The following is a 15,634-nucleotide window of genomic DNA, read 5'->3' as shown; positions in this document are numbered from 1 at the left end:
TGCCAAGCTCTCCTTCTTCCTCCAAACTTCCATCCCAGCCACGCCTGTTCCCACCCCCACCATCTGCTCTAAGTGGGATACAGAAAACCCACCAAAACCAGTGGCTCTCAAGGACAGACGCGCACACAGAGCTCCACACCTTTTGGGTTGGTTGGGTTGGGTTGGTTTTTTTTTGTTTGGGTTTTTTTTTTTTTCCACTGTGGATGTCGTACCAGTTTTATTGGTAAAATTAACATGAAGCCTCACAAACGCTGGAACATGCTTTTCCTTTTAAAGAATTTCCACTGGACCTTAATGGTGAGCATCCAGTCGTTGACATATAAACTCTTACAAGCTGATGTGCACACATGCGCCCGGGGGAGACGGCGGCAGCGTCCTGGTGTCAGGGATGGTTTCTGCGCGATGCACTGGGAGCCCACGATTCATTTGCCAGCCTTCTGGGCCTTCTGGGCAGACTTGGTGACTTTACCGGCCCCACCGCTTTTCTTCTCCACGTTCTTGATGACGCCCACGGCCACGGTCTGCCGCATGTCACGGACAGCGAAGCGGCCTGCGGGGCGGAGAGAGGGGGGATGGGAGTGAAACGCGGTTGCCTTGCCCTCCCTAAGGCTGAGCTTGTGTGGGTGGGTGACGGGGGGATCTACACCCACCACTCATTGTGCCATGCATAACCCCTGTCCTTGGAGCAGGTTCCTGCAGGAACAAGCCCTGAGCCACCAACGCTTGCTCTGACCATCAAGCTAGCCCTGATGCTTCTCTCTGTTTAAATGACTATTTATTAAACCTAAATCACATCTGCTTTCTGCAAGCTCCCACATTGCTAAAGCTTCTAGGTGTGTAACTTCATCCAAGGAAAGCGTGGCACTTCCCTGCATTAAGAGGTGTCCTCTGCTGAGCAAACTTCCCCATTTCTCCTCCTGACCAGATGTGTTTTAGGGCAGAGATGGGGAAGCTGAAAAATGTTTCTGCATTCAGAAACTATCAAGGTTTAGTAACCTTGAAGGAAAGGTCCTCTTGCTCCCAGGGGGAAAACTCAGCCCTGCCTTTGGAAACAGCCACTCAGCTCAGCAGAGAGCCTGTCCCACCCCACTGGTCCTAACACAGTTCATGCATCAGATTTTGCACCCCCAACACCTTTGGGAGCAACGAAACATGCTCAGCCCCCTCCCCAGTCTAATTGGTAGGGGATACTGGGAGAGGCTCAGCACGTCTGGTGTGAGCTCTACGCCCATAGAGCCTTCATGCTCCTCCACAGGAGACTGCAAAAGAGCCGTTCCCTTACCAAGGGGTGGGTACTGGGAGAAGCTCTCCACACACATCGGCTTGCCAGGGATCATCTCCACAATGGCTGCGTCGCCTGATTTCAGGGACTTGGGGTTGTCCTCCAGCTTCTTGCCGGAGCGCCGGTCGATCTTCTCCTTCAGCTCAGCGAACTTGCAGGCGATGTGTGCGGTGTGGCAGTCGATGACGGGCGAGTAGCCGGCGCTGATCTGGCCGGGGTGGTTCAGGATGATCACCTGGGGGACAGAGCGGTGTCAGGGCAAGGCTGGGAGCAAGGACGATGGCAAACCGTGCATGGTGGCACCACCAGCTCTGCTGACCTGAGATGTGAACTGCGCTGCCTCCTGCGGCGGGTCTGACTTGCTGTCCCCGCAGACGTTCCCGCGGCGGATGTCCTTGACGGAGACGTTCTTCACGTTGAAGCCAACGTTGTCCCCGGGCAGAGCCTCGCTCAGGGCCTCGTGGTGCATCTCCACAGACTTCACCTCAGTGGTGATGTTCACGGGCGCAAAGGTGACCACCATGCCAGGCCGCAGAATGCCGGTCTCCACCCGGCCCACGGGGACTGTGCCGATCCCTGCGGAGACAAGGAGACAGCAGAACAAAATGTAACCTGCTTGGTATATCCCTGGGCCAGAGCCTGGCTGCAGCAAAAGCAAGATATCTCCAGTGATTTTCTCCAAAGACCACATTTACTTCTTGCAAAACAAAAAAGCCCAGATTTTAGCTGCAAGATCAGCATTAGGGTCTTCAAAAACACCACAAGTCTCTCCTTTCTACCCAATATTTTGTGAAAAAAGAGTAACACCATAACCAGAAGGCCCTGAGCAAAAAACGTGCCCTGAAAGCCCTTCCTTTGCAGCAGCTGTGGCACCTCCTGTGTGAAGGACTGGGCACGTCTCAGTGTGCATGCAACAACATGCTCCATATCCCTGATGGCCACACCATCAGCATGGGATGAAGTCCAGCTGTGCCAGGGAACGAGGGTGGCTAATTAAATGAAGGGGACCTTTTACACCCTGTGTCACAGGAGACTTTGGGAAAACTCAGCTTTGGAGTCAGGTGAAGAATCATTAAGAGACACCACCTTGAAAAGAGGCTGAGGAGGTTGGCTGGACCCATCCACTCCTCCACATCCACCCTGCTGCCTCCACCTCCCCCTGTCCCACAGTGTCTCAGCTCTCTAAGGACCTGCCTAATGGTACAACCATATCTCTTTCCCCCAGCTGAGCTAGAGGAGGACCCAGACCTGCTCACCACCTTTCATCTCCATTGCAAACAAAAGACTGATAAAAAGCCTGCTGACCCCCCTGTTCAATCCCTGCCTGGCTTCTGCAGCGCACACGTTCTTGGAAGAGTGTGGAAAAGGGCTGGAAATGGCTGTGCCTGCCTGATCCGGCAGCCGGGGAATCAGCAGGGCTGCCCAGGGCTGCCAGCAGGTCAGAGAGCTCACGGGGTATTTATAACTCAGAAAAGTGTCCCCGTCACTGCTCCAGAGGGAAAGGGAGACGCGCTGACTGACGCGCTCCCTACATGGCTGGCGCCGTGGTCCGGCTGGGCAGACAGAGGTGCCAGTGATGGACACCAACATTTGGGAAGCACGGGCAGACGGCGGCCAAGCTGCTGTGCCCCAGCCTCGCTGGTGGCCCTCCCCGCTGGCCTTGTCCCTCATCCGGCCCCCAGCACGTTTTTGCTGCCTCCATCTTGCCCTGCCAGACGTGACCTCCAGGACACCCAAATTCGCAGCCGTTTTGGCATCACGTATTCCCTGGGGAGAGCTCACAAACCTGCTGCTCCTCTCTGGTTCCTGGGCACCTTTGGGCATGTCACCCTCCAACCTCAGGCAGCCCAGACTCAAACAGGGTCTTTACCCTGGAGTTAACACCCTTCTCCCCAACGTTATCTCAAGTTGGAGTCCAGTCCTTCCAGTTTCCCAAGACCTGGAAATGTCATCCCCAAATTCCCATGGAACGAAGGCTCCGGTTAAAGCAGAGGGAAGAGGGACAGCAGCAAGGCTTTTGCTCACCTCCGATCTTGTAGACGTCCTGGAGGGGCAGGCGCAGGGGTTTATCTGTGGGGCGGGTCGGGGGCAGGATGGTGTCCAGGGCCTCCAAGAGAGACACCCCACTGGCGTTGCCTTCTTTGCGCTCCACCTTCCACCCCTTGAACCAAGGCATCTGGAAAGAGAGCAGCAGCAACATGCACTGAGTGTGCCCGTCCTCAGCATCCAGAGGTGAACCCAGAGATACGTCCCACCAGGACAACCTTCATGGAGTCAGTCCAACCATGTCCTGGCTTTACCTGGGGACTGGGGAGCTCTTTTCACTCCACTGTCCCTGCAGGTTTATCTGCACCCCCTTGCTCAATCTCCCCCCTCTCTCCTAGAAATGTGCAAAACATCAATTAACAGGAGAAAAAGGATGGAAGTGGTTAAATCCAGCAAACTCACAGTCCCCATTCCCAACACCAACCTGTGGCTGTTGCCTTCCCATGCCAGCTGCCTGGATCCTGCCCTCCAGCAACGATGGCGCAGGGACCACAGGGTCTCCAGACAAGTCCCAGCTACAAAGCGCCTGACCTTCAGTCCTGGGAACTGAGTTTCTTCAAGATGAGCCCCAGACAGACCCTTCTCCCTGCTCGCTCCTGCTACCACCCCTCCAGGGTTTGGTTTTTAAGCCCTGGCTTGGGAGGATGCTGGAAACCTGGCGCTTGCACTAGGGCTGCCGAGGGGCAGGATTGTTTTTCACAGATGTTCTCTCTGCTCTTGCCCTAAATTGGAGCCTTGAAGGTAAAATTATCCAGAAAAGAGGCAGAGAGGTAGGGAAATGTGCTCAGCAGAGGCCACAGTTTGATGCAGGGAACCACAGTGCTTTCCTGGGGTGATGCTGCACATCTGGAAGCTGTAGCAATGCCTGGGCCTTGCCAGCAAGAAAAATTCAGTCCTGGATCTGAAACAACCCTGATACAACAAACAGAGATTCCTCTGCACAGAGAAGTTTAGACAATATTTTCCCACTCAGGCATAAAACGCTGCCCGTGTGCCCCAGCTCCATCGCACACATTATGGATGTGGCTTTTCCCTTAGGCACCAACATGAGGGGCACGGTGCATTGGGGGTGGGGCTGGGGGTGAAATGGGACCCCCAAAGTGCCCTCAGTTTCACAGCCATCCCCGGAGGACACAGCCAGGCCAAGGCTGGCTTCCCACCATGCAGTCTGCACCGCTTTCGGGAAGGAGTGAGGGGAAGAGCTGGGTCCAGCCAGGGAGTTCAGCTTCCATCCAATGTGTTCAGGTCAGCCTCCCTCAGAGGGCCACATCCAACAGACACCAACTGCCCTCCTTGGTGACAATGGCAGGAGGAGCCTGGGGACACTTTTGCAGAGGGATCTTTCCCAGGGCACTGCAGCTATTGCCACGCAGCCGGCCCCAGCGCCAGGCTAACAGCTCAGCGAAACAATCCCTCCAGCCGGTGACAGAGTCGCGTGTGATGCGCAGGAGGACTAGGACACGCCGCTGGCCCACGGGCTCTGTTCTCAAGGATGACAGCCACCCGCACACCCGCAGCTCCCATCCCGCTGCCCCTGAACAACCTGGGGACATGCAGAAACTGCAGCCTCTGCCCTGTGATGCCTGTCTGTCAGATGTCCTTTTTCCTTTCGAGGCTTTACGCAGAAAAGTTCTGACATCCCAAGAAGCAGCTAAAGATGCTCTTTGACACCTTCTGGGAGCGAATTCACTCTGAGAAACCTCGGCGTGGCCCCACGGTGAGAAGCATCTGCAAAACCTGGTGTGTGCTGCCTCCCAGGGCTGCCCAAGTAAAACCTCTCTTACATATTCCCTGAATCTGCTTCCCAAAGGGCAACCCCTATCCTACCTCTCCTATGGCAAAAGCAGGATCTGACCAAACCCCGCAGCCAGGTAGGCTAAAGCCCCCATAAATAACAGCTCAGCTCTAACCCTTTCACACCCCAAGTGCATTTTACGGACCAGTCGCCTTTCTCTGATGTTACCCAGCCCGTGAGTGTCCCAACGCACCCACCCCACGCACCGCAACACCGAGGCTGCAGCCCTAGGCCACCACACTCCTCTGCACCGCAGGTTGGGTGCATTTGGGTTGCAGCATCCCGTGGGGTGAAGCCTCCCAAACCACATCGAATGGCCCAGTTCTGTCAACAGAAAGCTGGATTCACACAAGCCCCATCTGCCAAGAAGCTCTCAGATGTCAAGCTTTGATGCCAGCGCAGCCCGGCCGTCAGTGTGTGCGGTTGGCCTTGGGCGCGTTGCAACAGGGACGTGGGCTGGAGTCTCCACACAGAGCTGGCTCCAGCCTGACGTACCACCGCACCTCCCCTCGCCTGGAGGTGACAGGACATGCAGGGACGCCATGGCTCCAATCCCCACTTTCTGATAAGTCCCCTGACAGACAGACAAGTCACCTGACTGCCTTGTGCCTTAGTGGAACCCCGCCAGAAATTCCAAGTGAAAAAAATCAGAGCTTTTTCAGGCGAGGAATGAGAGGAGAGATGCCAACACCGGCTCCCTGCGCAAGCTTTCCTAGGTAGGGCGTGACACGGGAAAGAGGAGTCTGTCCCAAGCCGGTGTCCTGGCAAAGGCAGGATGGGGTCCTCCTGGAGACCACAGCATGGGGAGGACCCTGCACCCTCTCCAGCAAAGCTCGTGCTGACCCAGACATCTGGCCAGGCTTTCTGCCCAATTCCCCAGCTCAGGCAGCTCCTGGGAACCCACCCCAGAGCCAGCTGCCTCCTTACGGCAGAGAGGGGAGATCTTCCAGCCCCTGCCTTCTCCCAGGCAGCGCATCATGTTGAGAACATGCTCTGAGACCCATCCAGAGGCAGGAGGCCAGCGAGCCCCATCCTGCTCTGTGCCTCCCCTCCTCAGCCTATTAATAGGAAAAATTGCTCAGGATCATCTTCCCGGCCCAGCAGCTGCTGACATTTGGAGCCTGCCTGATCTGAGGCACCCAGCAACTATGCGGCCAGGTTTGGCATGGCCGCAGTTGACCTTTATCCCAGCTCTGCTCCGAGGGGACAGGAATCTCCCAAGCACCCCAAAAACTCCTTCCTTCCAAGGCAGCCCCAAGGGAGCTGCCTTTCCCAGGCAAGGCCGTGAGCTGCGTTTCATGACGGTGTGAGCTTGCTTTGCAGCACTCCTCTAGCTCAGGCTCGTGATCCCCGACCTCCCTCAACTGCTGCTCTACTCATACGTTGCCTCCCTCGTCATAGAGCCCTGACCCGTAATCCATGAGTAACGTCCTAAAGCCCCCTTAAGCATCAAATTTCCCATTGGTTTCACAAGAGATTGCTGGGGGTTTCTAGTCTGAGCAACTTGCTCAAGGTCACCCAGAAGCCAGCAGGACAGCAGGGACCTTCCTCTGGCCAGAACTCTCCAGCTCATCATTTCTTTACAAGTCTAAACCTGGGGTAGCTTTTTCTCCAAAAAATACAGTGTCAGAGTAACAACTGCTACTGGCAGCCTGCCAGCCAAGAAGCCCTCGTTCTTCTTCAAGCTCTTCTTTCTCCCCCGCTGTCACGTGAAATAATGGGAAGGACCCACCCAGAGCACCCTGCCTTTGTGTCCCCACCAGCCCCATCACCGACACACAGAGGGAGAGCCCTTGTGAAAATCAACTGGACAAGGACTGACTCCAAATGGATGCTCAAGGAAACCATGGTTTTGGCATGGGAAACCTCGTACCTCCTCAAGAAAAAGTCACCTTAAGAAGTGAGAACCCAGCACTGGGAACCCGAGGTGTGGCTGTCACAGTGGCATACGGCACCGATGGGGAAGAGCACCCGATACCCAACACGCGGGAGCCCAGCTGCATGGTGGGAGCTGCTCCAAGCCTACGACCAGATCGTGTCATTTGCCTTAGAAAACAATGCCCTAAAACACACACACGATGTTCCTGCTGAGAGCGACAATTGCTGCCGATGGCTCTGACGTCACCATGGGTCTGATGATGCGAAACCTTCACATCACATCCCAGAAGCAAAGCCATAGAGATCATCTCCTGAAGATGCTCGTGTTTAGCTGCTGGGGTGTCTGGCCATGGTACAGCAACCAGTGTGCCCACGAACAGTGAGCCCATTCATCCTGGCTCGGCGCAATCAGAGCTACGTGACCAACACATCTATGCTGGCAACACGGGCTGTTACACACAATGGGTGCATGAAATGTGCCCACGGTTTTCAAAGCACGGAGGTCAGCTTCAGCCTGGATCAGGGTAGTTGGGGTGAGGGGAAAAGTCTAACAGAACCCACACTTACATTGGGAGAGGGCTCCAGCATGTTGTCTCCATGCCAGCCCGAGATGGGCACGAAGGGAACTGTGGCTGGGTTGTAGCCAATCTTCTTGATATAAGCGCTGACCTCCTTGACGATCTCATCGTAACGTTTCTCACTGTACGGGGGCTCTGTGGAATCCATCTTGTTGATGCCCACGATGAGCTGCTTCACGCCCAGGGTGTAAGCCAGCAGGGCGTGCTCACGAGTCTGCCCATTCTTGGAGATACCAGCTTCAAATTCACCGACGCCGGCCGCAACGATCAGGACGGCACAGTCAGCCTGGGAGGAGAGAGCTAATGAATTGCTTCTGCCCCAGAGAGGATGCTCCTGGTAACACCCTTAAGAGCTTTGAGTAAGTTCCAGAGGAACACTACTTGTGGCTTGGACAGACCCCCTGCCAGCTGCTGCCCTCAACCACGGTGAGATGCAGGAACATCCTGCAGTGTGATGAGGGGAAACTGCCCTACCCTTGAAGGGTAGACCATGGAGTTTGGCAATGTGATATGGTTTATGGGACAAAGACAGCTGTTTTGAGAAAAAGGAAGGAGAAAAGACCCATGGAGTCTCCTTTAGCCAATAAAACCTAAGGGATTGTTGGAAGTTTCCCATATAGCTCAGTTGCCTGAGTCTAAAATAATGTGGGAGACACCCTCACACAAAGGTCTGTGGTCATAGCATCCCACCTCCCAGAGAGGGCATATTCCTCCCCACCTCCTCCAAGTGGGGGAAATGGGGTGGAGAAACCACCTCTCTGTGCCCAAGGAGGCCTTTTCTCTGAGATGCCCAGGGAGGTACAGGACCATGGCGAGCTGGGTCCCTGGTGCTACCCAGCCTCTTGTGTGAACCCTACTCAATGCCACTTGATGTCTGCTGTTTCAACTACTCACCTCCAAAAGGACTCCAACAGCACCTATGTGACCCTCGGCTCATCAGCAAGCCTCAGCCTCCCACCTCTGGCAGCCTCCCATCCCTGGCCACCATTTCTCACCTGGGAGGTCCCGGTGATCATGTTTTTGATGAAGTCCCTGTGGCCAGGAGCATCAATGATGGTGATGTAGTACTTGGTGGTCTCGAACTTCCACAGCGAGATGTCAATGGTGATGCCACGCTCACGCTCAGCCTTCAGCTTGTCCAGCACCCAGGCGTATTTGAAGGACCCCTTCCCCATCTGGCCAACACAAAGACAAGAGATGGTGAGAAAGCCAAGGCCATGGCACTGGTGCTGGCAACCCACCCTCCAGGGCACATCCCAAGCTCACATAGGCAGAGGGTCACGTTGCAAATATTGAAGGCAAAATTCCCTAAATTCAATGGCAATGATCTGTTTACTAATAAATACAGGTGAAAGGAGATGCTGCTCTCAAAGCATTCCCCAACAGGATGGAGGAGAGGCTGGAAGAAGAACTGTGAAGTGAATTTGTGAGTGGGGCTGGGTGGGCAGGAACTGGAGCCAGTGACCCACGAAGTCTCCTCCATGAAACACCACGGTTCTGCAGTGCTGCTGGGAAATCGTGGTGCTGCAGAATTACACAGCAATGGTGGAAAGCTTCTTATTGTTGCATTTTAATCTATTAAAAGAACCTGTGAGATAGCTGGTTGGTGGGAAAGGGCATTGCTGCATGAGTGAGTCCATAACTGACAGGGGTGTAGGAGAGGAATGGGTTAAAAGAAAATGAAATGCGAGATGGTTGCTATGAGCAGAATAGAAACGTGATTGATTTTTGCCACAGAGTGTGCGAATTCACATGAAAAGCGACTGTGAGCTGCAGCCAGACCAACTGTCGTTGCCAAATGGCCAACATCTCAGCCAACATTGTAATGCATAAAATCACGCTGGGTGAGATCAGCTACAATAAATCTCTCTGTCCCGTGATAAAACCATGACGTCACTTCTGAACCACATTCTCCTTTGGGTCAGTGGCCTTTGACATCATGCCACCAGGGAGAGCCGGACTTCCCACCCAGCACGGAGATGGTGCATGTGGTCTGAGCTGGGATCCTGCCACCGCGGAGATGGGGCAGGACAAGACCAGCCCTCGCTGACCACGCCATGTAGGGCAGTCTGGGGAGCCCAGCTGAAGCAAAGGGTTAATGGGCATCGATCATCAGCTCTTGGCCTCAGGTGCAAAGGTTTTTTTAAGAGAGAAAATGGAATTTAGGTCATTTGCAGATGATTTAATGGGCTCTAACTGCTGTGCAAGGGCAGAGCCGTGATACCCTGCTCCCATCCATCCATCCCAATGTTCTCTGCAACCACGGTTCCTTCTGGAGTATCAATACGTAAAATTCATTATGGGCAATTATAAATCACCAGAAGGATGATTTATAATTGGAAGAGCTTCCTGATCGCAGGCAGCCAACGTTTCAAGGATGATCCTTGCCCAGAAGGCTAACACAGCATCACATCTGAACCTGTCCTGCCCGTGCCGTGCCCGGGGGCTGCTCTGCCCCTGGGTTCCACGCTCCAGCCCCAGGCCCAGGCAGCACGAGGAATTAATGGTGCCGGTCCGTTTACGTAACAGCTGAGGGCTGGGATGACTTTGCAGCTTGCTCTGGAGGATTACGGGCAAAATCCTAAAGCCAGGGGCAAGCCTCGCCCACGTCGGAGGAGACACCGGGCCGAGAGGGTGATGCCCCATCCCCGCGGGGCAGCTGGGAGCCCTCACGCCTGCAGCAAGGGCGGTCAGAGGGGATGGAAAAATCCAGAATCAAATCTCTGCTCCTAAGCATCCTCCTGGCACCAGGCTTAGTGAGGGGGCAGAGCAGGAGCTCGGAGGTTAACCCTTTCCAGCACGCACATCGCACCCCTCTCTTGCCAGGGGAAGAGGGAGGGGGTCATTAGAGTGTGCTCATTTACTGCTGGAAACGGCGGAAATACACCAAGGAACGGTGTGTTTTGTGCAATACATTAACAACGTGTAGTTCTCGGGCAGGAGCTCCATCAGCACCTCCCACAGCCTTTCACCCATCCCCAGCCTATCCCTTCACTTCTGGGTGGGGAAACTGAGGCACGGAGCAGACTCCTGGCGCTCCTGCCAGAGCTGAGTGGGGATCAGCACCGTATCGCAGGCACCCGCCGCCACGCACACAAACGGCCGGTCACCTCTGTGAAACCCCCCCAGAACTTGGCATTGTACGTAACTTGAAGACAAACGAGATCTTTTATTTAGCAAACAGCTTCCCTCCTTTCACGGGGTGTATTCAGTTACCCAGAGCTGCTGTTGAAAAAAAAATAAAACCCAGGGCATCATCTAGCTTTGCACAATACCTTCCCTGTTCAGTGCCAGGAACGGCCTGATTTTCCTTGATCGAACCCCAGCTTTCTATTTGGAGACCACAAATACTGATTTTTTTTTAATATTTTTTTTTTAATAGAACAACTCTTCTTTCAGAGATACTGTTACCTCTGCCCCCGAGTCAAAAAGAAAAAATAAACCTTTCTCTTAAAAAAAAAATAAAAAAAATCAGAGCCTGCTTTTTTTTGGTGGCTTTTTGGGCGCACGCAGGCCTCCATTTCCTGCGAATGCCACCTAATGGAAGCGAACCCTTCCCCAGCCCTGCCTCAGAAAATGGAGGCTGTAAGCTCGTCAATAGGCTATTAATAGCAGCTCCCGGCCCCGCGTACGCCGGTGAAAGTGTCTGTTCAATTAAAACAGCCACAATCACATCTACGATGGCCTAATCACGCCGTATCCGATCTGTAGGTAAAGGGGGGGAATACATGGAGGGATGTCAGCGGGCGTTTTAAACCAGGGGGGAGAGAGGTTGTTTTGTACAAAGGAAGAAGCTCCTCGCTTAAGGGCTGGGAAAAAGGGCTGACGGCGAGGCAGGGAAATGGGGGGTTTAGCTCGGATGCTATCGGCAAATTCAAAGGGTTAAGACAGACGGACAGACAGCAAAACAGCTAAGCAAGAGTGGCAGCTCTGTAAACATTATTTTTCATTGAAATGTGAGATCTTGTCCAGGAAAAAAAAAAAAAAGAAAATAAAAAATAATCAAGGGATGTCTGCATTAAAGATTTCTGGCACGATGATGACAAGCCATCTTCTGAGAGAGCACATCTGCCCTGTCAATGGCACAGCCAGGCGTTTCCTGGCTCACCCACCTCTCTAGAATTTACCATCGTTAATTTCTGAGAGCTTCCAATTCATGTTTTTCTTCCTAAGACTATTTCTTCCTCTTTAATCTCTGTGTTTGCCACATTATAGGTATTGGGTGGTGCTTTCCTGTGCGACAGCCTGCTAAATGCATGCACTATTAAACTGCTATAAATGCCACCATGATAAGAGTTAAACAAAAGAATTTAACTTAAATGCTCATGCTTTGTGCCAGCTTTTCTGTATTAAAGGCTGTCAATCAAGCTACACATCAGACCGCCTGCCTGAGAGAAATGGGAATGGGGTTTTTAACAAACTGGATCAAACGAGTGGTCCAGCTGATGCTTCACCTCGTCCCCAGCAGGCACTGGAAGCAGATGCTTCAGAGTGAAATTCAGAGTCCTGCACTAGGCGGTGAGGGATTACCAGGTTTTCCTCCTCATGCACAATATTTAGAAGGAATTTCATGCCCTGAAGCACCACGGTTTGTGGCTCTTCCAGAGTCCTGGCAATGACCACAGGTTTCCCAACCCATCCTGCAGACCTCGCCGTGCCCCTGCCCTCATTAACAGCCTGCGACAGGGAGTCCCCCAGCTCCGGAAAAGAGGGTGGCGAGCACCCAAATGGCCCATTTTCCCAAGGCCAGAGAAGTTGGGAAGACCCAGGGGTGCAGAGGGAAAAAAATAGATGGGAACAAAGGGAGAAAGAGAAAGTATGAGAAGGGCAGTGCCAGGAAAAGGGGAATATTGCCCGTGGGACACGTGTGGGGCATCAGTGTGGAGCATCCCTGCGGGTGGGAGTGCGGGGTGGGGGCACGCTGAGGGACGGGCTCCTCACCTCGGCAGCCTCCTTCTCGAATTTCTCAATGGTCCTTTTGTCAATGCCCCCACATTTGTAGATGAGGTGCCCGGTGGTGGTGGATTTCCCAGAGTCCACATGCCCAATGACGACGATGTTGATATGCGTCTTCTCCTTCCCCATGCTGGTGGGCTACGCGGGGCTGGCCGGGGCGGGCGGCGGCGGGGAGGGCTGTGGGAACGCAGCTGCGTTTTTGGGGAGGCTGCAGGGGCAAGAGGAGGCGTGTCAGAAGAGCCCCCGTGCCAGCACCCTCCCAGCCCATCGGGGTTGGCTCCCCTCCCCTCACTCCACCTTCCTGCTGGACCACGCATCCCAGCCTGGCTGGGGGTGCCCGGCCTCGTCTGGCAGCTCTGCCCACGCTGGGACGGAGCCAGCCCGTCCCCGGAGGAGGCCAGCCGGGCTATTTCTGGCCGCCACATACAGCCTCCAAGTCGCAGCAAGATGCCATGTTTTTCGACATCTTGCCCTCCACCGCCCTCCTGGAGACCCCCAGTTCCCAGGGCTACGTCATCGCTGCCTCGAAGGTGCCCTTCCTCCCTGGAAAACCTTCCTCCGGCTCAGGGCTGCTGCTGCCTTCTCGGTCTTTCCAAACCCGAGGGCATCTCCTCCATGTTGTGGGTGCCCTGGGAGGAGCCGTGGGTGCCCGTCCCCACAGGCTGCCCTCGCCGCTCCCAAGCCGCGCACGGTTCGGGTGACAACATGGTGTCCGCAAAATGGGACGGACGAAAATAGCCCTCGCCCGCTCCCCGGAGCGGGGCTGCAAATAGTGGGGCTGCCAAAGCTCGGCGGCGCGGGCTGAGCCTGCAGTGGGGGGGTTCATTATATTTTGCTGCCATGAATCTGAACCAAACAGAGGGAGGAGGCTAAAAAGGCAAATGGATATATCCAGGGAGCTGTTCTGGCATCTCCCAGCGTTACCATGGCTCTGCAGCCGCCACACAAACCCCGCACAATTAGGAGCTTTAATTTGACGTCTAATAAAATCCAATTTTACGAATCTGCCCGTAAAACTAAAGGAGGTCAGGAGGAGTTTGCTGCTCTAACAGCGATTCAGTCTTGCGGGCAGTGATACTCCCCGCGAGCAGCCTCGCAGGGCAGCGAGAGCCCCGGCTGCCCCGTCCCCCCCTGCCCTTGAACAGCCCCAGCCCGGATCTGGCCCTTTCGCAGGGTCCATGGGTGCGGGTCCCTCCCCCGTGGGACACGCGTGGGATTGGGGATTTATTGTATTATTTCCCCCCCCCGCAAGGAGCTAAAGGCTGCGGGGGGGGAGCGGGTTATTTCCCACCTGCGGGAAGAGGCACCTGCGGGATGAAGGACTGGCCCAGCCCCATCCTCTCCCTCCCTGCCCGGGGGTACCCCCCACCCCAGGGGCCAGCAGCCCCCCCAGTGCTCCTCCAGCACACGGAGGGGGGGTGCGCTGAACCCCCGCAGCCCCTGGGGCAGGACCGCTGCGGAGCGGCCCCATCCCGGCGCGGGGGGTCCCGGTGGGGGCGGGGGGGGTCCCGGGGCGGGGGGTCCCGGAGCTCTTACCGGAGCGGCGGTCGGGGCGGCAGAGGCTGCCAGCTTGGGCTCCGGCGGCTTTATCTCCCCGGGAGGGGCCCACCTCTTGACGGCGGCAGCGCAATGCAGCGGCCCCCCCGCACTACGGCAATGCGGTACCGGGCGGGGGAGGAGGAGGAGGCGCACCGGGGGGAGGAGGAGGAGGAGGCGGAGGGGGGGGGGGGGAACGGGGCTGGGAGGGAGGGAAGGTGGAGGGACGGGAGAAATGGAGGGGTGGGAGATGGAGGGATGGGAAGGAGGTGGAAGGATGGGGGATAAAGGGATGGGAGGAAGATGGAGGGATGGAAGAAATCGGGAGGGTGGGGGAGAGATGGAGGGGTGGAAGATGGAGGGATGGGAAGATGGGAAGATGGAAGGCAGAGGTCGGAGGGAGACAGCAGGATGGAATATAGAGGGATGGCAGGAAGGTGTAAGGATAAAAGAGAGATAGGGGACACAGGAGAGATGTAGGGATGGAAGATGAAGGCATGAGAGGGAGATGGAAGGACAGGGGAGCAGGAGAGACTGGAGATGGAGGGATGGGAGGGAGATAGAGGGATGGGAGGGAGATGGAGGGATGGGGGGAGATGGAAGGAAGGGCTTTTTGGAAAAGAGGGGAAATTATGGAAATCCCTGTCCAGGGGGAGTGGTGTAGATGGAGGCCAAGTGGGGCTTGCACCCCCATGGGTGCCCCTTGGCAGCCTGGGGGTGAAGGGACAGGGCTGGCATGGGACAGGGGCCCAGGGCTACCAAGTACCACAGCCCTTGCTCTGCCCCCAGTGGGGCCAGTGGTGCAGAAGGGCTGTTTTCCCACACACACTGGGAGGAGAGGGGGAGAGGGGTCCCTGCACGGCACGTGGGGCAAAGGCATCCCTGGGCAGAGCCCTGCAGGCACTGACCCACATTTCTGCCTCGGTGGAGATGCGTTAGCCTGGGAGAAAACAGCAAAGCAAGGGACAAACAGAGCAAAACAGATTTCTGCACCTGCAACACATATGTTGGTTGCTCAAGAATCTGTGGTTTATTAACATCATCTCATTTAACGGGAGATGGGGTTCAAGACCTAGGAGGAGGAGGAAACCATAAGTAATCTCCTTCGGTAATAGCACGAAACTTTCTTCGCATTAAAAAAAGATCATGTAGTGGTTAGAATATTTATACCTGTGTCAGCTGTGCAATCACAAGGCTAATGCAAAATTTTCTGTGTCCTGAAGCCAAATATAGGTCAAAAGAAAGCTAATTTTGAATTAAGCTATGTAATAGTCTGGGCCAATTTTATGGCCCAGACCATTTTGCAGTTAATTTAACAGCTAAATCAGGTACTCTCACCTTCATAGTCAAAGGGTTAAAAACTTACACATCACGTAGATTAAAATGATACTGACCTCTCATTAATGTTCAAAGGGAGGCTTTATTTTTTTCTGAATGTTATAGTTCATTGGGATTTTCTTAGAAACATGATAGGAAAGATATTTTTATTTTTATGCAGCATTCCTTGTGCAACCTAAAATGCAGTGAGTGCCAGAAAAATACACAGAAACTTCCAAAAGGAAG

The 15,634-nt window shown here is 54.8% G+C and overlaps 1 protein-coding gene across 1 annotated transcript; it reads right to left on the bottom strand.

Annotated features, from left to right (window-relative positions):
* Positions 1-200: 200 nt before the first annotated feature.
* On the bottom strand, positions 201-14,179 carry EEF1A2 (eukaryotic translation elongation factor 1 alpha 2). Its single transcript, XM_068416065.1, has 8 exons — positions 14,072-14,179; positions 12,521-12,743; positions 8,575-8,754; positions 7,569-7,865; positions 3,308-3,458; positions 1,602-1,858; positions 1,283-1,517; positions 201-550 (listed from the first exon to the last, which is right to left on the bottom strand). The coding sequence occupies exons 2-8, from the start codon at positions 12,662-12,664 to the stop codon at positions 423-425; spliced, it is 1,392 nt and encodes a 463-aa protein (XP_068272166.1). The 5' UTR covers positions 12,665-12,743; positions 14,072-14,179; the 3' UTR covers positions 201-422.
* Positions 14,180-15,634: the final 1,455 nt, after the last annotated feature.

Source organism: Nyctibius grandis, chromosome 19 (genome assembly GCF_013368605.1).
Source record: "Nyctibius grandis isolate bNycGra1 chromosome 19, bNycGra1.pri, whole genome shotgun sequence".
Lineage (NCBI taxonomy): Eukaryota > Metazoa > Chordata > Aves > Nyctibiiformes > Nyctibiidae > Nyctibius > Nyctibius grandis.
Note: the sequence above shows the minus strand (reverse complement) of the source record. Positions and strands in the feature narration are given on the sequence as shown.